The sequence below is a fragment of the Eupeodes corollae genome, chromosome X, assembly GCF_945859685.1.
Source record: "Eupeodes corollae chromosome X, idEupCoro1.1, whole genome shotgun sequence".
In the NCBI taxonomy this organism is placed as follows: Eukaryota; Metazoa; Arthropoda; class Insecta; order Diptera; family Syrphidae; genus Eupeodes; species Eupeodes corollae.
The window spans coordinates 3,877,203-3,900,066 of NC_079150.1; the positions used below are offsets into that span (position 1 = coordinate 3,877,203).

The 22,864-nt window shown below is 31.9% G+C and overlaps 2 protein-coding genes across 13 annotated transcripts; both read right to left on the reverse strand.

Moving 5' to 3' along the window:
* Window positions 1-1,746: 1,746 nt before the first annotated feature.
* Window positions 1,747-13,105, reverse strand: LOC129953283 (ADP-ribosylation factor-like protein 4A). Of its 5 annotated transcripts, none has more exons than XM_056066298.1 (8): window positions 12,948-13,105; window positions 12,629-12,796; window positions 12,175-12,529; window positions 7,863-8,093; window positions 7,581-7,700; window positions 3,955-4,052; window positions 3,737-3,839; window positions 1,747-3,590 (listed from the first exon to the last, which is right to left on the reverse strand). In XM_056066298.1, exons 4-8 carry the CDS (start codon window positions 7,917-7,919, stop codon window positions 3,012-3,014), a joined length of 957 nt encoding a protein of 318 aa, XP_055922273.1. In that variant the 5' UTR covers window positions 7,920-8,093; window positions 12,175-12,529; window positions 12,629-12,796; window positions 12,948-13,105; the 3' UTR covers window positions 1,747-3,011. The 5 variants fall into 5 exon arrangements, with proteins under 5 accessions (XP_055922273.1, XP_055922274.1, XP_055922272.1 ...); XM_056066299.1 differs by having other exon boundaries at window positions 12,171-12,529; XM_056066297.1 differs by lacking the exon at window positions 12,175-12,529.
* Window positions 13,106-16,748: 3,643 nt separating this feature from the next.
* On the reverse strand, window positions 16,749-22,595 carry LOC129953338 (osmotic avoidance abnormal protein 3). 8 transcript variants are annotated; one of them, XR_008782498.1, is made up of 7 exons: window positions 21,881-22,586; window positions 18,922-20,675; window positions 18,764-18,864; window positions 18,158-18,237; window positions 17,443-17,548; window positions 17,068-17,392; window positions 16,749-17,015 (listed from the first exon to the last, which is right to left on the reverse strand). XR_008782498.1 is itself a non-coding variant. In XM_056066454.1 (7 exons), exons 1-6 carry the CDS (start codon window positions 21,950-21,952, stop codon window positions 17,133-17,135), a joined length of 2,373 nt encoding a protein of 790 aa, XP_055922429.1. In that variant the 5' UTR covers window positions 21,953-22,586; the 3' UTR covers window positions 16,749-17,025; window positions 17,116-17,132. The 8 variants fall into 8 exon arrangements, 5 of the variants coding, with proteins under 5 accessions (XP_055922429.1, XP_055922428.1, XP_055922427.1 ...); XM_056066454.1 differs by having other exon boundaries at window positions 16,749-17,025; window positions 17,116-17,392; XM_056066453.1 differs by having other exon boundaries at window positions 16,749-17,025; window positions 17,141-17,392; window positions 17,461-17,548; window positions 21,881-22,585.
* Between the last annotated feature and the right edge of the window lie 269 nt (window positions 22,596-22,864).

The window sequence follows — 22,864 nt, forward strand, 5'->3', positions numbered from 1 at the left end:
AACTCACATTTTGTTGTTATTTTTTCAGCAAACACGAACTCAACTACAAATTTACGATTGAAAAAAAAATGCCAGTTGACAAGAAAGTCGATGAATTTTTTTTTCACCATACAAATTTTTTCAATTCACAATAGGTTATTGATACAAATCCACAATGTATCAACAATTCATTGAAAGTTGACACTAACAATACCATTTAAAAAATTTCAATTATTAATTGATAGTTGATCTTCACAATAAGTGTGAATATTGCTTTAGAGCCCAATAGCTTAGATTCTCAAAAACAAAATTCGATATCTGAGATTTCAATCTAAAATGGAAAACCAAAGAAGAAAATAGAATCGAAATATATTAATTTAGTGATGATGGTCCCAACAGGCCATCATTTTTTACAAAAGTAAGATCTTCATCTTCCTAAAAAAAGAGTTCAATGTTTTTTTAAAAACTAAATTTGGCACGTTTCTCTTCCTGATGGAAAATAATCCGTGAGACGCTTACAATATAAAACAAATTGGAATCATTCAAAAGCCATAATATTTTATCAATTCACTTGTTTCAATTGATAAATTCTATCAAGCTTTAATCGGTTGAAAGTCGATTTTTATAATAAAGGTGATTACAACAAACTTTTTGCCTGTTCGATGTCCCCAATAGGTATGTGACTCTCATTATACTGGAAAACTTCCAGAACAAATCAATGGGAACAAATAAACTGTGATCGCCTTACCACTATAAATAATTGATCCATTTTGACAGGGAGATTTGGATTTATGAACATTATTAATTCAGACGACTTGATTCAAGAAAGGCTTGATCGATCTGTTTGAAGTTCTAGGTCATTAACAATCTATCCAGCCAAATTGATTTAATGTGGCTTTTTATCAACACAAGTCTTAGAAATGTAAAATCTATCCGCTTTAAAAAAAGCTGAAGTCATAGAATTAGGAAAGAACAATAGAGTTTGAAAGGAGATGTCGGTACACTTAAGTTTTGAAATGCAAAGATACACTATGGTAAAGAATTCTTGTGAGCTCCTCTACTTTATGCGGTTCTGCTATCAACCGGTAGTATAATAATCCAATCACGGCAATGCTAAACAGGGAGCCTTTTGCAAATGAGTCTCGCAATATGTTTAACACACTTTAAGCAATAAAAAAAGCAAATTAGTATTTCACACTTTTAGTGTAAATCATACAAACATTAATTATTAAAATAATCAACGTATTTACTTAAACTTTTTTGCTTACTATACGGAACAAACTTCTGGGCACTGTTCTCAAGAAATTTACAATAAATTTCGAATAACTGTTTTCTTTCCTTTTCTGTATCTGGTTATGGATTTTTGAAACATCGATTTTAGAATTAGAGAAATGTGTTAAAATGAAATGTCTTCTTTGACGTCCAAGAGATTTAAGTCACTGGAATAGCATAGATAAGCGTTATGCCGAAGTTTTGGACAAATATAATTTCTATAGATAATAGACAAAGCAAGGTGGGGATATCTTCTTACATTCTTAGGAAACCTAATATGCGATTTTTTGCGACATCGCGTATAAAATATAGATCAAATATATGAAAAGTTCTGTTTCAAAAATAATGAGCGTACAAATAAATAAAACCAACTAATTGGAATCTATCTCGAATTCCTATAATTTTTGTTTCTTTTTGGAAAAGAATAAGATAATTCACTCTTTACAGTTCTATATACACGTGAAGCCTTTTTCACAGCTTTTCAAAGAACACAAATATTCTAAATGCAGCATATATTTCCACACACTTGCAATTTATAATAAAAATTTTAATATTAAACTTTAATTGAGTTTATAAAATACAGTTACAAACTAGCGAAATACTTCGTATTCACAGTTTAATACTATCGACTGAAATATATCATTAAACAATTTGTGATTGATACAACAGCGTTTCCAAACTTAGAAGAAAAGAAAACAAAACAAACAACAAAATTAAAATAAAAAAATCAACAAAATTTCAATAGACATATCTTTGATTACATACAAAATAAGGCATATTACAATTTCAATTTTAATAGTATGTGAATTATTTAAAAGAAAGTTATTAATTTCTATTATAAATTATTATTTATTATAAATACTTTTGAAAATGTTTTAAGCCTAGTTTTACATTATATTTTGTATCAATAAATTGTAATTCATTGGCAAAACAAACAATAACAAATAAATAAATAAACTTGAGCACAAATGATTTAAAATCAGATTTTGTAGGTAATTATTTTATTTAAACAAAAAGCCATTATTGTTGATAGATAATGATCTTAAAATAATAATAGGTTTGAAAGTAAGCATTGATTCACAATTCTAAGGACATCTGCACTGTATATAATATATAAGGCAGATAAGTTTGTGAGTAAGTCTAACAATCTTGCGGTCATTCTAAGTTAAGTTACAGAGAACCACAGTAAGGATCTGAATGCTAAAATTTGTATCTCCATGTAAAAAAGTGATTTCGAACTTATCGAAACAAGCTTACTTACAAGCTTAGGATATGTCGTCTAACCATGTCTTTCTTGTTTATGGCTGAAAATGGTGTGTTTGAGTGCTACATACAAATCTAATTGACCGACTTTCATACAAAATTAAAGACATTTGAGATGCAGCTCAAGATGGAACTCGGTTGGTTTAAGTATTTTCTTATTAAATAATAATGTAGGCTTGAAAGATCAGAATACCTACTCAGAAACGCAAAGCTTCAACATCTCTTAATTCTGAATTAACATTGTGTTTGATTAGAAATATGAAAAAATATGTAGCCATAGATTATGAGACTAATTGTGAATAAATAAAATTAATAAATTTGTGCCCTCCATTGCGTAACAAATAAAATAAAAATGTAAAATATTACACACAATTATACATAATTATATTAATCTTTGTATTAAAATATCAGTTATTTTGAAAATATCTACATAACAAAAAAACTATATATATAAATATAGATATACTAGATCCTTATTTTTCCGTCACAAAATCGTATTACCGTTTTTTTTTATTGGCTTTGGTCATTTTACGTTTTTTAACAATCATATCGTAAAGAGCTTCAAGGCCTTCTTGAAGGCCTTCACCAGTTATTGCACATGCTGGCTGAATGTACCAACCTTTGAAGTGTTGTTGATGGTGTTGCTGTGAACCAATGCCAGAAGTTTTAATTGTTGGTGTTTGCTGTTGCTGTTGATTGATTGTTATAGATGTTTGATTATGGTGATGATAGGAAATATCACAATTTGCGGCTTTGGTTGTTATATTCGCTGTTGTCGATGCCGACGACAGCGCCGAGGATGTTGATGTTGAGATTTGTTGACTAATTGATTTATGGTGTTGTTGATGATTATGATAATGTTGGGAAGTTGGTGTTATACAAGGCATTTGGCCAGAATTGGGCGTTGTTGCCGAATTGTTAGTTGCATTTGATGATGAACTAGAACTTAATGAGGTTAAATTTAAACTTGGATAGAGTGGTGAAAGTTCATGTAATCCAAGAAATTTCTCCAATTCTTTGGGATCCCTTGCTCCGGGTAAGTCCTGTTTATTAGCTAGAATCAATACTGGGACCCCCTAATAAAAATGAAATCGTGAAAAGATGAAATTTTATAAGAAATGTTTCAATTGGATTAGTATGATTTAAGATCAAATTGAATGTAACAATGTTAACAAAAAAAAAAACTAAAATATCTTTTAAATATATTTTAAAATGGAAATACTTGATTATCAGGACATTTTGCTGTACGCATTAGTTCCATTTTAGCCTCTTCCATTCGTTCTACATCAACTGAGTCCACAACGAAAAGAATTCCATCTGTACATCTTGAAAACAAAAATAAATAAACACAAAATCAGTCTTGGACAAACACTAACTTATTTTAAATTGCTTGGCAAAATCAATGAAATAAAAATATAATCGAATGAAAAATATAATAACCTTGTATAACTACGCCAAAGCGGTCGAAGTTTTTCCTGTCCCCCAACATCCCACACTAAAAAATGAACTCCTTTCGCTTTTCCAACAGTTCCCTGGATCTGTAAGTAGATACAAACATCAATATAAAATTAAAATTGTAATTAAATGGAAATAATTGAGAACACTTTTTATACACATTTATCTAGATTGAAAAATGAGAGAGTGTTGAAGATAGAATAGAGCCCACCAGCACACCAGCATTTATTTTGTGATTTTCAGACTTGAGACTATCCAATACTGCTTGTATTGTACCATCCGAAAGGTACGCATTTCCGATAAAGAGCCTGATGCCAAACCTTATCAAATGCTTCTGAAATATAAAGTGCAATGATTTTACTTTCTTCAAAGCGATGTAAGGATTTGCTCCACTGTTCGGTGAAATGGAAAATCAATGGACCTATTGCTGCGAAAGCCGTACTCACGGTCATTGAGGAGCTTTCGATCTTCAAGATATTTCCTTTATAATAATAAATTAGCGTTTGCATGACCTTGGAAGGAAGGGAACTAAGTACAATCAGTTGGTAATAAAAGCATGAGGAAGATTCGCCTTTTTTAGGGATGGGCTGGACAAATGCAGTTTTCCATCCGCTGGAAAACTAGAAGGTGGAAAGAACATTTTTCCTGTTTTAAATCAAGCGTTTGAAAACAACGTGATGGCTATGCTTTCTAAAGTGCCTGAACAAACTAGTCCCCGAATCCGCACCGCGCCTCGTTGCCGCAATTCAAGCCCTTAAGAACAACAAGCTTTTACAAGCAGCGACCGTCATGAAGCGAACTGCTTCATCTACTTATAAAAGAAGCCTGGACCACCGAAAGCTTCCCCGATGAGTGGATGAAGGGATTGATTGTCGAGCTCCCAAAAAAAGGAAATCTTACACAGTGGGAATACTGGAAGGAAATGCCCGTTCTACCTGCTGTTTCCAAAATTGTGGCAAAAATCATACTGGAACGCATCGGGAAACACCTTGAGGCCACACTCGATGCCGAACAAGCAGGATTCCGCGCTGGATCCTCCGGTATAGATCATATCAAGACCCTGCGGATTATTTTGAGCAGTGCGTTGAATATCGGGCACCACTACGCCTGCTGTGTCCATCGACTTCGAGAAGGCTTTTGATAGCGTTAACAGAGAGTACATTTGGTTAGTTTTGCGGAGGAGAGGCATTCCAGAAAAACAAATTCTATTATGAAAGCAACACATGATGGATCCAAGTGTCAAGTTTTGCACGATGGTAGGTTGTCAGATGTTTTTGAAATCCGTAGCGGAGTACGATAGTGCTGTATTCGGTCGCCGATACTGTTTTTGTTGGTGATAAGCGATGTACCGCGCGCAGCAGCAATGGACTTTGACATCCTATTTAAAGCACTTGGATTACGCGGACGATGTTTGATTACTCTATCATATTATCATGGATCTCCAACAAATGACAACAAGTCTGGAGAGAGGAGCATCGTAGGGCTGAAAATGAATTCCAGCAAAACAAAAATGATCAGCCTCGTAATCAGACTATCCTTTCAAATAAATATGTTCTCAAAACCCGTGGAAAAATTGGAGAGCTTACAATGCCTTGGAAGTATGGTCTCCATCGAAGGTGGAACCTAACAAGACATCATCTGCCGTATGCTGTCGAAAATTTGGAGGAGTAATTTTTTCAGCTTAAGAACAAAGCTACGACTGTTTCGCACAAGTATCGAATCTGTACTTTTTTAAGGATGCAGCACAAGTAAGGTTACTTCAGCCATTACAAGGAAGTTGTAAACCTTCGTGAATAGATGTCTTCGCAACATTCTAAGGATTTTCTGGCTAAACCGTATATCCATTGAGGTTCTTCATAGGAGAGGTCAGGAACCTATAGACTCTATTATACGAAGACGTAAGCAGCAATGGATTGGACATACGCTTTGAAAAGGTAAAGGAATCCGCTCAAATAAGAAGGAAGGAGATCTGGACGACCGAAAAGCACACAGCGCAGGAAAGTCGATGAAGATTCAATGTCACTAGGCAAGAGTTGTAGGGAGCTAAAACACATCTCCGGAAACCGCACACGATGCCGCGTAGGCATAGTAGAAGCCATATGCTCTTTGAGGACCTAATCAATCAATCAATTCAGATAGATTGATTATCAAGGTGAACTTTTCAAGTGGTTTCAATAATAACGAAATAAAAGTACCATAATGTCTGGCATTTGATGATATTTCGTTTTTGATCGAAATTTTTTTCAAACAAAGAATCCCATCACATTGTGACAATAACATGATATTGCTAGAAAATGATATTCACGCACATTTCGTGTTTTGTTTCACTTTCAAACATCTTTAGTTTGGTCTATAATTTAACTATGAATCGTCTTCCAAACGAACAACATTGCAAATTATTGAATGTATTACAAAAATGTGTGCTCTGTTAAGAAAGTTCATTGCGCGCTTCTTCCATTTTATGGTCAGTTTAATCGACCCACTGAATGGGTACGTTAAAAAGCAGAATTGTCGATTTTTGAATGAATATCAGCCAGGAGCATTGCAAGAGCTACCAATGCATCCAAAAAAGGTCACAGTTTTTTTGCGGTTTATGGGCTGGTGGCATCATTGGACCGTACTTCTTCAAAGATAATCCGAATCGTAACAAAACTGTGAATGGTGAGCGGTACCGTGAGATGATATCCAACTTTTGCCAAAAATGCAAGAGCTTCACTTGCATGACATGTGGTTTAAACAAGACGGAGCCACATGTCACACAGCACGCGCAAAAATGCACTTATTGAGAGGTGAGTTCGGTGAACATTTTATTTCACGTTCGACTTAAAGCTTCCTCTAAGTGGATCAATAATGATATTGGAAACTTAATTATTCTGAATTCGCTCGTACCTTATAACGTCGATTACATTAATCAGTTCCCTTCCAGGATTACCTGGGAGAATCAGTCATTCTTTCAAGACGAAGTGATTCCATTCTATACAATTGTTTCTGAAACCAGTGTCATTCATTTCATCTACCCAATCACTGCAGCGTGCAGAATTTATAGCCATCCCCCACCGAAATACGCATCTTTTCGGATAGTCAAGTCAAACTGCCTTGAAGTCATTGGATCATGTGGAGGTTTATATTAGATTTATTGTTTGATTTCTTCTTGTTTAAAGTACAAATTAAAGTTACAAAAATTATTAAGCATGGCTTGCCGCTTAAAAAAAGAACAAATATTTTAAGTGGCAAAGATGGCAAATCAATTCAATATTTACCTTATTTGGGTGCTGAATCATAGATATTTCAGGAAACTGGGTAACAAGTCATCAGTATACGTTTAGCTACTTGTAAACTTGTGGTAAGGCATAATATCTACCCTAAGTTAACAACCTTTTCTACTTGGAGCTACATGGATGATTAGAAAGAGGAGACAATATTCTACCATCTACGAATATGAACGACATATGAAACTCCGAAATTTATTGTTTCAAACATTTCATTGCTACAACGGTCTAAGTGTTCTACCTTTTCACCTCAAACCTACCAAGGCATACATATACATAGTTCCTTACATTACTATTTTATTAAATTTAAACACATATTCTTATAACTTATTCTTAACTCACCTTCTCACAATTAAATCCAATGGTTGGTACTGTATTTAAATACTGATCAAATTTAAGTCTATATAAAGCTGTTGTTTTTCCTGCTGAATCCAAACCAAGCATGACTACGTGCAGAGTTCCCTGGAAAACAATAAATCCGTTTCTTTTAACATTATATATATTATTTTAACATTATGAATATTTGACAAAAAATACAAAATTAGTTTATCTTTATGAGATCGTATGCCAAAAACTTGTGTGTTATTCTTACATATACCATATTATTTCCTAACTTGTCATTACCTGTGTTGGTAGCGAATCCAATAAATTTCCACCACTTTTCCCCATTGTTGCCCCCATATTCCAACAATATTTACGAAGAATTTGATTCTGTTTCTTGTTAATTTTTGTTTTAAATTTATTTTACTGTTACATTTACTTTCTGTTGTTGTTGTTGCTGTTTTTGTTTTATTATTTTAGTATAAAAGAAAGGCTGATATATCACAGTACCATTCACGGCAGGATGATCATGATCTATATAAAAAAAATATAAAATATATTAACATATTTAACCAATATACCTAGAAAATTAATTCGGAAATAAATGACAAAATATAAAATAATTGCTACATTGTAATTAATTGCCAGACAAACGTATACTATGCAAAAAATATTAGTTTGTTGTTTAAGCAAAGGGTGAAAATAAAACAAGGAGTAATTGTTGTCTAAGCGATTACAATTCTTGAGTGTGCACCACTAAGACAGAAAAACAGCTAAATTACTCAGATATAAATGTGGCCTGTTATTTTTTTTAAATTAATGTTATGTACAAACAAAATTTTTCAAGTGATACTGTTAAGAGCTGTTAGAATCGTTTTAGAAGGATTATCGTTAGAAATTTTTGATCAAACTATAAATATCAAAAACTGAAAGAAACCGTTTTTATACCTTTAAATTACCACATTTAAACCACAAGTTTGCAAACGAAAATCGTACTAAAATTCATCGCCCTTTTAATAGTTGTATATAGTGACTACATTGTTGGTAGGTTTATTTTAAGTCGATGCACAATTAAGAACTTAAGCTTGGAAAAGCCAGAGATTACTATTCTACTATTTTCTGTTAGTTTCTAAAATAGTGTTTTTAATTAGAAGTGAAGACTATAAATTAATAAACAAATAAAAACAAAATCTATAAAATAAACCAAAAGATTAGTAATTTAAATGTAGAATTTTTTTGTATTAAGGGATTGTTTTGTTTGATCTCTCAAGTTCAAAAATTTTGTGGATATTTTTAATCTGGTGAAAAAAATAAGCTTATGCTGATAAACGAAATAATCCAAACCCAGGAATTGTAAGTGCCCAATTGCGTTACCATGGTTAATAATCTATCGTTTGGGTTTGTTTTTTAACTTTGAATTATATTTCAGCATTCTCTTTAAAATATGAATAAAAATATCGGATATACGTTTGTAAACTTTCTTATATTTGTAGTTAGCATTTAAAATTGCATCTAATTTTTTTTAAAGTAACTGTAGTAGCTGATAGTGTATCCCAGAACTTTATATAGAAAAACAATAAATACAAAAAATATCTAACGAAATTGTAGGTTCAATAATTTGATATTGAAAACACCATTCGAAAAATATATATTTCGAAGCTATAAATAAACATCGACATACAACGGGATTAATAAATTCATTTTAATTTCTTTGATTGATTATTTATTATTACCCTTCAAAAGAATTATTTCAAGACATTTAAAAAGTAAATCTCTTCACATTTAAAAACATAAAAAATAAAAAGACATTAGCAATTGTAATTTATTAATTATATAATTATATATTTAAATGTTTAAAACCTTGTTTTATTATTACTTAACATGAATTTACTTCAAAAAGAATAAAAGATTGTGTAGTATGAAAGAAAAATATGCAGGATAGTAGAAAAGGTAAGCTAAGAAAAGTATTTAAATAACAGAAACCTTTTCACTAATACTAAAAAGGTAAAATTGAATGAAATAGTTTAGGTAATTTTGAATTTTCTCATTCACTAGAAGACATCAAACTATGTATCAATTAGAAATTTATAAGGCTATCAAATAAATAAACGCAATTTGCGCTTGTTTTTTAAATTTGAAAAACAGTAAGTCTTAACTTCAAGGGCCATTCATAGCTACATTGGTTTTCATCAGTAAGGCTATGTTTATGAAAAGCACATTCAATTGTTTTCCTGAATTTCGATAACATTGTATTGAATAGTTGAGAATCATCGTTCAAGTTGGTTTTTGAATACGGTCGCAATAAATATTTTTTAAGGGGATATGCTTCCTTAGAGATATCATGGAACCACGTCAAATGTCCGGTAATCTAACAAATGTTAGATATGAAATATGGATAATAATGAAGATGAACCGCATACGCCAGATCCTTTAGACATCACACCCAATCGCCCTTCTTTCAGAGTAAAAAGAGAGCGTGATGAAACAATAGATTTTCTGGAGTTGGAAAAAAGAATACTCATGCTTCTCGAACATGACAAAAATGAGAAAGACGATGATTATCATTTGTTAATGAGCTTTAGGAAGCTTATGAAAGCCATAAATAAACGTAAGAAATTGCAATTCCGTATGAAAATACAAGAAAATCTTTGTAGCGTGATGTATGGAGAAGATGATGGCCATAGAAATCTCAGAGCTGGCAGTTCCACTGCAACTTTGTTGCTTGATTCTGTAAGTAGCAGCCCAACAATTATACAACAGAATCAAAACAGTTTTAGGTTTGAACCCATAGATGAACAAGAAGGTCCACAATATCATAATGCTTTGTATAATATAAATACACTTGCTTACGTAAAATTATTAGTTTTTGTAAATGTACATAACTTGCCTGATGGTCAGTGACAGTCTTTCCGTAGCATCAATTGGTACTTTCTGATTTCTGTTTTTTTTTTTCAATCATTGCCGATATCTAATCCAAGATGTACTCAAAAGTTTCTTTGCTCATGCGATATTATTCCTTAAATTTTTCAGGAAATTTTAGCAGTCGTGAATGAAGATGATGAAATTCACCATAATTTCTTCTTTCTGTTACAATTGGATGCACTTGAAACCTCTTATTTATGCTTTTATTAGTTAAATATTTTGTACGCAATAAAAAACTGGTTTCTAGTAATAAAACTTTCCTAGTCAATGCTCGCATTTTGCTTTCTTCACTGGCAAAACTTAAATAAAGTTTTAATATTTCAAACATTCAATCGCTCGAAGTTTCGCTCTACTATAAACACTCAATAGCTAGCGACAACGCAAGCGAAAATGTAACAAACGATCGGTCATAAAGCCTAAAACATATCATTGGATTTTTTTCACAGGTCGGTTATGGCTTTCATTAAAACAAATGTTCCTGATTGGAATCAAGTGCTTCCTGGTTGGAATTAAGTGCTTCCTAATTGGAATCAAGTGCTTCCTGATTGGAATCAAGTACTTCCTGATTGGAATCAAGAACTTTCTGATTAGGATCAAGAATTTGAGGTTACAGTTAATTATTGAAAGTAAAACTGACAGGTGGGAATACAAACAAAGTAAAACGCTTTCAATATAACAATTTGTTCTGAAATGTAAATTCAACATTCAGATGTTCATTAAAAGCGATTTCATCATTGAAACCATACAAATTAACTGTAAGAAAAGTTCTGAGTAATGTATTTTTTTAGTAGAAAAAGTTCACAATTCATTACCTTGCTTTGGACACCAAATATATTCAATTTGACTTCCTAACTATATTTTAAATCTAGAAACAAAATTATGATTAATGAAAACTAATGGCGGGTAGGCATAGCTGACCCTTATTTATAATTTTTTTTATAAAAATTTTGATTTCGTACGCGATTTTTTAAAAAATAAATTTTAATTTTTATTAAAAACTTTTAGCTTTCAAAACTGGTTTAGTAATTTGAACGGAACTTTAATGTAGGACAACGTCCTAAACGGGAATTTTTGAAGCTGGAGGAACTGCTGCGGAGTAACATTGCCAACACTGCAGGGGATACAAATATTAGCTCCAAAACATAATTATGTAAAATAAAATACATTTTTTAATAGCGAATCAACTAATGAAATTGAATTACATGAACAACAAAAAAAAGAACACTTACATGTTTTTGAGTTCCATTAAATTAAATTAATCAAGACTTAAGTCTTACATAATACATTTTTAATACAGGGATTTCTTGAGATTGTCACTGGCCGCCAACGATTTACGACTGCATGATCTCGACATTCAATTAACAGACCAATACGATCTGCGAACTTCTAGCGCAAAATATAGGCATGCGTTACAGCCCTACTGATAAATAATGTTCCAGAAATGTATTGTTTTTAATGAAGAGTACTAATTGTATCCGCTAGTTTTTGGTTCCGATTGCTGCAACAATTGCTAATTGATTTTATTAATTTAGGGGACAATTATGAACAACCTAAAGAACAGCACTATGCTTCAAACTCAATTAGTCAAAAGTTCTGATTAAAAATAAACACCATGAGCATGAAATCTCAACGTCTCATACATTAAAGCCAGATCATTCTTAAAATTTTAACATACAAAAAAGAAAATACCTACAATTCATCAATTTCGTCGCTTGGAAGTTGCTAATGTTATAGATACGTTTACATTGCGCTTCTTTAATTAACAACATTTCTGTCCATAATTCAGAATCAGATCAGGATTAGAAAACACCAACAAACTTTTGCTGTCCAAGTTCACTTTTGGTTCACTTAACAAAGAAAAAAGTATTTTATTTTCATGGTACAGGTAGTAACAGGAAAAAAAGAAAAAACAAAAAATGGGAAGCTCATCAGATCCACGAATAATTATTGACGTTATCCTTTCCGTATAAATGACTTTGATGCACACCCCTTCTCCATAATAGCTTATTAGTTGAAAAATAAGCGAAATGTTTTCTGTAATTTGTTGCCTTCTCAAACAAAATAAAACAAAACAAAAATTGTGTATTTATGAATGGAAATAACAAGAACTACAATTAAGATATTAATAAACAGTGTTTAACACTCACCGATACTCTACTGAGCCAAGCAAACGGTACATTGCACTTCCTCTCTTTTCACTCTAGTCTTTGGATTCTTCATGTTTTTCTTTTGTTTTTGTTGTTTTATTCAATTTAATTGAAATTATCACAAAACAACACAAAATAAAAACAAAACTCTACAAACCAATAAGATTTCTGCCAAATATTTGATTAGTTTTAATTGAAGTATAATTGAGAAGAAAGGATACACCAAAACAACAGGGCAGGATGTGCGTGCAGAAAGAAGAAAATAAGAATTTACTGATCGATTACAGTTTATTATTAAAAGAAAATATGTTTTGTTTACTTTATTAAGAGTTATGTTAATGCAGACCCAAAATTGAAACGGTTTTCTATATTTTTACTTTGGTATCAATCAAAAATCAAAATAATGAGAGCGCAAGGCTTCTTTTCTTCCCGAACACTTTTATGTGTTATTTCTCAATTTTCAACTTCAACTAGCCATTGGAGACATTTTGATTTAAATTGAAGTTACAAATCGAAACATTGAAAAGGGTATAGTATTACCTTCCTTTTTCTTCGACTTCAGCTACGAAGGTAAGGACTTTTTGTCCGACTGCTGACTCTTTCTAACTAACAACAGTTTTAGTAGAACACAAAATCAAAGAGAGTGTTTTTGCTCTATATGAGAATAAAAACCTAGCTGTCATTCTGGTTTTCCTATTAGCTGAACGCATACCCATCTAATGTTAGGTTGAATTTACTGCACACATTTAAAGTTGGGATCCATTCTTCTGTACTTAGTTGCAATGGGCTTCGGTCTTATAAAATATATATACAATGTCACAGTTGTGCAGATTGAGGGGGAAAACAATATGTGGTGAATTCAGAGATTCAACAAAAAGAGATTGGATGAGTTCAAAATTTGTAGAATTTAAGAAAATTAATATTGTAAAACGAAAATATCAATTTTACCATAATTGTACAACTTAAATTTTGCTTATTCCAATATGAAGAAGCTAACCACTTGTATGTTTAAAAATATTTTTTTTTGGTATTTTAAGATTTAATAATGTACCTGCTAAAATTGATTGCTTCAAAAAATTTAACGCCATTGGATTTCTCAAAAAAAAACTTAATTTTTCTAAAGGTTTATTTAGAAATCGTGAGAATGATTCCGTTTAAATTAATTTTTATGCATAACATTCTTCAATTCGAGTTTAAAAATATTTTTATCATACAGTTATTTAGAGCTTATTAATATACGTTTTGTATTCAGTTTCGTAAAAAAATGATGACCCATTTGGATAGGGTATATTGGATTGGTGGAATTTTAGATACCTTGTTAACCGAGTTGGAAAGCAGTATTGAGATAACTGTCAAAAATAAAAACAACTTTCAGCTGTTCACAAAAAGCAGAGAAACATTTTTAAGCTTTGAAGTCAAAATTGATTCGTCGGACGATGATGAATTTATAGGTGCGTAACAATTTGATACATAAGAGATAACCTTAATCTGTAATCTATATTAAATTTCTTTTGAGCTCAATGGTGATTCTATAAGATTAATAATTTACTTTCGAAATCTCCGGTTTTAAGCAATTTACGTTTAAAAGAAAACTATCCTAACAGAAACGAGGACTATTTGGAATAGACCATAATTACCTTATAAAATTCTTAAGAGCCTTGCACATAAGAGCGAACAACGAAAAGACGAACAAACGTGATTTTACACATTTCAAAAAGTGAATTTCAAACAAAAACACATTTAAATTATAAGAAACCAATTGTCAATAATGTTAGGATAATAAAATTTGCATTTTGTTCTCTATAAGAAGACAATTTTGTAAAAACAATTTGGTAGTAACGAACTGGAGTGTGGTTGCTACGAACTGTCAAACTCTATTCGCGTTCCACATACCATCCACATTGCAACGAATAAATTGTTCGCGCTCAACTTAACCTCAAAACTATACCACTCTTGTTTTGTTTGTTGAATAGGGTAATTATAAATTGATAGTTCGTCGCTGTCTGCGAATAGAGCCACAAAGAAATAGAAACTCAAGGTAAGTGTGTTAATTTAAAGCACAAATTATATGAATACTATTTTGTTTTTTATTTTTTAGTTAAAATTTCACTTGAAGACAATATTTTGTTCCTAGCAATCAAATTGCTCTATTCTGATAGGTTCGTATGTCCTCAATTTTAACCCGAATTAGAATGGCAGAAGATAAAACCGGTCTGACATACTTTATTCGTCGAGAAGTATATACGTGTCGAAAATGTGGCTATGAAGTTAAGGGATCGCTTTATTTGTTGACACTTTACCTGGTCATTCATTGCCAAGTAAATTGGATCAAATAGAAGCTGGATCAATTGAAGCATTTGATAGCAATAGCACACTCACGTCATGTGTCACCATCTGTGCAATGCAAAGTACATCTTTCAGCCAGCGACCGACAGGCTAAAGGCCCAACTATAATAGGCATAAGCAAACCTAAGATTATGTCAAAAACCCAACGAAAATTCATTTAAGTTTGTGAAATTACTGCATAGCCAAAAGGCAATTTTGCTTACGTATCTACATGTCAGATTTTACTTATGCGGTGATCTACTGGGATCGCTCTTGCTTAAGTTTGCTTAAGTTAACGAAACTGAGAATAATTGAACGAAACGGAGCTAGACTTCATTATGTTCACTCGTATTGAGATTCTTTGTATTCGCACGTTTACTTATGCGCGCATATGCTAGCTTAGGCCTATTATAGTTGGGCCTTAAGGATTGTATACAATTCCTTCCTCAAGATGTGGGCAGTCATTGATTTAATCTAATCCACCGGGAATTGGCTAATTGCTCTGTTTCACTTAATTCAAAAGTATGATGAAGTGAAGCTTAAGCTTATGGGAAGTAGTAGTAGGATATTTTTATAAATAATAAAACAGAAACTATCTTAATTTCATCTCCCTTTTTTAATATAAATTGTAGGTCTTTGAATTTAATTTAAATGTCTTCCAATTCCTTAATGATATATTGCTGCCGATGTCAAAATATTCAATTCAATTTAAACCCAACTCCAGGAATTTACTTCATCAATGTAGATTTTTAGATATTTTTTTTTTTATTTGTTAATTAGAAGGCACTTATATACATATAAGGCTTTTTATGGCTATGTGTGTTATTACACTTAGACGTTTTTAGAAAGACGCAATAAGTGCGAAAGAGAAAGTAGGTGAAAAAGAAATACTTTAAAAAGTCTTGGACGGTTTTTGACGTTTCTCTTTATTATATTATGGCATTGCTTTATTGTTCTTTATATTGTTACCGAGTGAACAAGAAATATTCCACCGGACAAATTCAAGTGGAGCAAAGACCTTATAATGAAATTAAATGAAGCAATGATTGAAAGAGTCTAGCATAGTAGTTTAAGCTTTGGAATATTTCACCCGTTGAAACAAAGTAATAGCGAACTTTTCTAGGACTCAAAATTGTATTTTTGTATATCGTTTTCAATGAAAAGCAGGTTTAAAGTTTCTTCATTCATCCTTTTATAATTTAAAAACAATACTTTATCATTTGATTTTAGTTCTTTTGTCAAGAAAATGAAGGATTTTCTCCAGATTTCAATCCAATTCCTATTTCTTACATTATTCGGAATTTTTATCCGTATTCATGATGTCAATAATCATTGCTGTAGTAAAAAGTGCAGTTTTCTTTAATTATGTTCACACTTGGACTTTGTGGATGAGAACAAAAAATGAAAGAGAAGTGTCAAAAACACGCAACCGAAAAACATCCTAGGGTAATAATGCGAGATTGATGGGATGGGTGTTTAAAAGAAAATATGCGAAACACGCAGCATACAGAAAGTCTGAGTGTAATAACACACTATCTAAATTCATAAAGTATATGGATCTACAATAATATTGGCATTCTCGCTTACTTTTACGCCCACTTCAATACATTCCACATTCTCTGGAACGAACTGTTTAGGAAGTCCGTTAAAAGATGTCAGGCCGAGCGTGCCTCCTCATGATAGTAGTTTTAAAATTTGTATACAAAGATAAACATGAGATCCTTAAGGTAGTCTTAATCAGTTTCAAATTGAAAATGTCTCAATGCTTGCATTGTTTTAAAGAAATATCCAAACATTTTAGAACAGTTTTAAAAATATATATTTTTAATATTTCAATTTATTCCTACAAAAACATACGAAGTAATACAGAAAACATGTGTGCTCCCGTTGAGATCTATTTATCTTATACAATATTGTTTTGATTGTTCCTTAGGCCACCGAAAAAATAGTTCAATATTATTCCTTAGCCGGTTCAAATGGTATTGGATAAAGTCTTACACTGGTTTTTGAATTTGGTGAAAACTTAGGAGTGAATTGTGACTGCTGCAATGGAAATCCATCTCTGAAATTAACTAAAAAAATATATATAATATTTAAAAAAATGGTAGGTATACATATTAACAAGGAAGCATCAAAACATAGTTTGAACTTCATTGGCGTACGCTATTCAAAAATGAGGCTATGTACCAGCATCTTCTCCATTTGATGAAATTGAATTAACCAGTGGGGATTGCCCGGTTAATGCGCACCATGTTTTACTCATTGATTTATGATTCTGCGGCAGCCAAGATGATAAGACATTATTGTTGTTGGTGCTACTAGCAGCTGAACTCAAGCTCATCCAATTCGATCTATTGAAATATTTGTTGGTATTCATCGCTAAATTGTGTGGTAACATTGGTGGTTGCAGCTGTAAACGTCTGTTGCGTTTTGTAAAATCTAAAAAAATATATTCTTGTGGATTTTCTTAAAGGAAATTAAATTTCTACCTCTCCAATTACTAAAACCTTTTCTCTGATGTGCGAGTTCGATATTGCGGCGTGGCCGAAAGTAGTTACTAACGATGTCATCATTATCTGTCAAACTGTCAAATTTCTGTAAAGTTTTAAAATGTTTGTTGTGTTTTGGAAGAAATTGCAGTTACCTAAATTTATATTGGAATCAAAATGAGCTAAATATTTAATAAGAGTAAAAAATACCATGTACTTTTTAAATCAGAGCAAATTTTAATTAAGTTCGGGAACATAATTTGTTGTTTCTTATTTATCATTCAAAAGTAGTAGTAGTCCAACACAAGACATTTGCATTACGAAATAATTGCGGAAATGTAGGAACCGTTAAACTTTGTTTGATATTTGGTTCTGTTTTTTTTTCTTAAGTTTCAAATTAGTTTTTAGAGTTGCCATTATATATTATATTAAAATCAGATATTACTTTTTTGAGTAAAAAATGATTATCACTCCACTTTCTGCATTAAATTAATATACTCTGCAGACAAAGTTTCACACATACACATATGTATATTTAAAAAGTTAATATCTCGTGAAGTAGTCACCAAAGAAATTACAACATTTTATTTGTCAAAATCAAACAAATGGGTATATGTAAATGGGTATACATTTAAAAAAAAAGTTTTCTTTAAAACTCAAACAATTCAATTTAACTCAAAATTGAATTTTAAATCAACAAGACAAAATTACGAACCTGTTCATCTCCGGATCCATTACTGTCTTTGCTTTCATTATCTGTCAAAAATTGTTGGGTTTGAGAACAGGGTGCCGAAACTAAAAATATTATACCAATTTTCAAAAAAAATCTCTGATATTGGAAGAAAAAATGAAACACAATCAGTGATATGAATATAATTTATAAAAATATCTACCTATCTAAAGTGCTTATATGGTTTTCCATTCGCTAGAAAATAATACCTAGGTAGTTTGATTTCAAACTTGATATTAATCTGACGGAAAACCACATCAATTAAGAAAATAACCACAATAGCTTAAATGTAAAAACAAAACAACAACAAAATTTAGGAAACATATGCTAACCCACATTAACTAAATCTTAATTTTTAGTCATTGAGAAAATGTCCATGTTTATGTGCAGCGACAGACAGTGCCATCTATAAGAGTGACGCTACGATTGAAATTTGTTCGGTAAGGAAAAGTCAATGGATACAGAGCCGAGTGAAGACGATGGGTGCTGCTGGTGCTAGTAACTGTATACATATAAAACGAACTGGAGATGAATAAAGCTTTGGCTTAGATTAAAATTTGAAGAAGAAGGAAATTAAATATCCATACTCACCAGCCAATGGTAGCTTAAAACTATTCATTGAATTTTCGGGAAGTTTCCAGTTTTTGAGATCATCATTCCATGTAGAAGATCTCATAATTTCATCAGGATCCCTGCATTTAAACTAATAATTTAGAAGATGCCACATAGAAAAAAACAAAAATTATTACCAATATTTCCCATCTTTTCTTAAAATAGGCAATGCCATTTCTATGATTTGTTGGTAAAATTTCATGTTCCTCTCTAATCGTCGAATAGTTTCTAAGTAATCAGCCCGATCTAACTGAAACTCCGACTGCAAATCAGAAACTTCCCGTTCCAAAGCTTTAATTTTTTGACGATAGTTTTTGAGCGATTCGTTTTTGATCTTAAGTTCTTGTTGAATATTGCTGTAATGCCCTTGCAGCAGAATCCTATCGTCAGACTGCTCAACACGGCTAAGTGCATGAGCTAATGCACTCAATCTTCCCTGAGCAGCAAGTTTTTTCTTATGTCGTTTCTCCTTGAGCTGGATGTCATTTGCGCGTTCACCACCTATAAGAGCTTTTTTGATCATTTCAATACGATTTTGAACTTCAAGTTGGATTTCATTGGATGCAGAAGAAATTGATAAACGAGGTTCATTGAGATTACTCAATTCCAAGATATTGTTGTTAGTTTCAACTCTGGTAAGGTCTTTTAGTTGGTTGTCGTAATGAGTTTTCAAACGTTCCATGTCCCGTACTAGTTCTTCTTTTTCCCTTTGCTGAGCTGCATGGACTTCCCTCAGACACTTTGTTTTATTTTCATACTCTTGTTGGATTTTAGCCTTTTCAGTTTCTAGCCATCTTGTGTTGTCTTCCATAGACAAATTTGGCTGTGTTCCCGTTTGACTCGATTCAAGCATCCTTTTTAATTTGATTATCTCTTCTTGGTAATTTCGTAGCAAGGCTTCTTTTGGGTCTTCATTGATCTTTGGCTTATTTGATATATTCTTAGCTCTAGAAGCATATCGGAGTGTTGACAAAGTCTCATCGTAGTTATAGTCTGCCGGTGATATGCAAGCAATCATTAGCGTCTTTGTATTTCCTCCAAGTGAATCTTGAAGAAGTCTTGTCAGCTTTGAGTCTCTGTAAGGTATGTGCTTAGTCTTTCCATCTACAAGGGCTGAAATGACATTACCTAAAGCTGACAACGATAAATTTATCTTAGTTGCCTCTTTAAGTCTATCACCAGATGCTTGAGTCTTATTTTGTCGTTCCGAACCAGCCAAATCCACTAAATTAAGCTTTCCCTTACGAATTCCAGGCTTTCTTTCACTACCTTCTATTGATGATGTTTCCATTTGTTCCAAACTAATTGTAAAAATCGAATGTGATCTTGAACTACCAGCGTTCATAAGAGTTGCCCCAACCATTCGATTTTTCCCTCCAATGTGTAACAATTCATCACATTCTTTGGCATTGTGAACTGTATGCGTTGACAAACTAGGAACTGATATCCCTTCACCGGGAATTTCTTTCAAGGCATGATTTGTATGAACATTTTCATTAGGAGCTAAAAGATCCCGTATACTTTCATTATAAATTTCCAAATAGGTAACTAGCGCCAAAAATTGAACTCCGGTTACGACGGAAATGGCTTCAAATATATGATCAAATGATCGGGATATAATTCCACGTTGGTTAGACAAAAGATCAGCAGCTATATTTTCCGGTCCCTGCATTGTATGTGATTTACCGCATCCTGTCTGACCATAGGCAAAAATCGTTCCGTTGTATCCTTCAAGGACATTTTCAACCAAAGTATAACAAATGTCATTGTAGAGAGCTTCAGTGGGTGCGTTAGACGCATATGCATTGTCAAATGTAAAGGTCTTAGCTGGTGCGGTGTAATCAGAAGGATTTCTTATAGTAACTGAACAATCATCCACTTTTACTATTTCCTTTATTTTTAATGAAAAAAAAAAAAACAATTTCAAAAAATATATTAAAATTGTATCGTAAAAACTGAAAGTGCGTTTAATAAAGTCTACTTTTATGTCAATATCAAATCAAAAAATTGATTACTTCTTAAAAGTATTTGAAAAACAAACATCTGTTTGCACCTAAACCGTTAGGTGCAAGGATTGAATGTTGTCTGTTGAATCTTATAGGGTTTTCCATGGGTAAATGTATTAATTTATTCTTGATCCAGAACTGTCAAAATATAAATTTTTGTTATTTTTGCATTCCACGGAGCAAAATAAATTGAATTATTTTTGATTTAAGTTCAAATCTGCAGATCTGGATTTTTCGGCAGAATGGCCCCTCTTTGCACCAATACTAATACATTTTTTTTTAAATGTTTAGCTGGGAATTTGACAGTTCAACCGAACTTGTTAACACGTACACGAATTGACACTTATCTAATTACAAACAAAAACGATACAATTCCATTCGTGTTCCTTGCGTCACGGAAGGAATCCGAAACTATCACATGGAAAACCGCATTATTGTGATTTTATAGGAGATCTTAGAGAACAAACAAATCGAATAGAATAATAATATAATTGTTGAATTAAATGTATGATGAAAATAACAAAGTCGTTGATTCTGAATGTTGTTATTGATTCTAAGGCTGGTTATGCACGACAGGGACAGGGAAACTGGCGAGCTAATTCTACTCATTGAGTATTATGAATATATAGAAGTATAAATAGGTTCAGCATTATTTTCTGAAAAACAGAAGAGTAGTATAGTAAAATCATTACGAATTTTGGACCTATTTGTAAAAATATTTAACTATCTTACGCGTATTAGCTTAGCCATAATCACGCTATAACGAAAGATTATTTCAAATTAGGAACTTGTCAAAGGTTTCCAGACAGGGGTAAACGAAGCTTGACATTTTTGTTGCATTTATTATAATTATCCAGTTTTGAGTTCCCATAAATCGAGGATTAAGTTAGAAAAATAGGATAACGCTAGATAAAACCAGCTTTTGTTACTCTGAAAAACCTTAAGAAAACAAACATTTTAAGAATACCATTTCTTAACTTAGTGGAATGGTTTATTGCTTTTTCTATTAAAAAACATGAGTTAATAAAAAATACATTTTTGTCATTCTCAATCGATTGATTTATTGGTAATTAACTATTCTCATACTCACTTTACAATTAATGTCAATTTCTTTCTTGTTCATAGGACGGCAGCGAACAACCACTTTCACGTTCTCACCCATTTTGGCGACAGATAATAATTCTAATAAATGTCATTAAACTTAGTATTGACGTTACGTCTGTTGTTAAAATATTTATAAACCACAAAAGTTCGTACTTTTTTAAATGCCAAATAGAGATAGAATCATAATCGATAAAAGGAAATTTAAAATGTTTCTTGTTTATAGACCCACATTAAAGGTTATATTTATATTATTGATTAAAAGTAAGTAGAGAATTTATAGTTGAATTTTTTTTATTCATCATTATTATCAAACACAGAACACTGTTAATGTTATAGAACACCTTATCTGCGTTAAGCCAATAAATTCTCGGATGTTTGGTATTTCATAAAAAGCTTAATTTTTATAGAAACCAATATAAGTTCACTTTTAAACCATGACATAAATATTTTTGAAAAATATTTTAATATAGTCTTCCTTTATTCAACTAGTTCAAAATATTTATATATAAAAAAAATAGAAACAAAGCTGTATTTGGGTCACTAAAAATACTTCGCTCGACCACCACCTTGCTTGCTGACCGAGTTATTCTGACCTCTTAAACTCAATTTTTGTTCTCTCTGGTCAAACCTGCATTAGCATAAAGACAGAAAGCAGCCTACATCACCTACAACAATTATGGCAGTCAATTTTTCCTAGCCAATAAAAAAATTATTTCACCCTTCAAACAAATATATTCTTTAAGCAAACCACCCCTGACCACAGAATACCATATTCAAATTGATGGAAACAATGTACCTTTAATAATGAAGAGTGGGAAACACTTGCTAATGACCTATAGATTTTTGTTGTAAGCTTTATTCCTATCGTTACATTCATTTTTTGTTTAGCATATTTGGCAAACTGTCTTTAGGATATCCACGTAAGGATAAATCTAAATTAATTATTTATTAGTTTGAAGGAATTCACTTA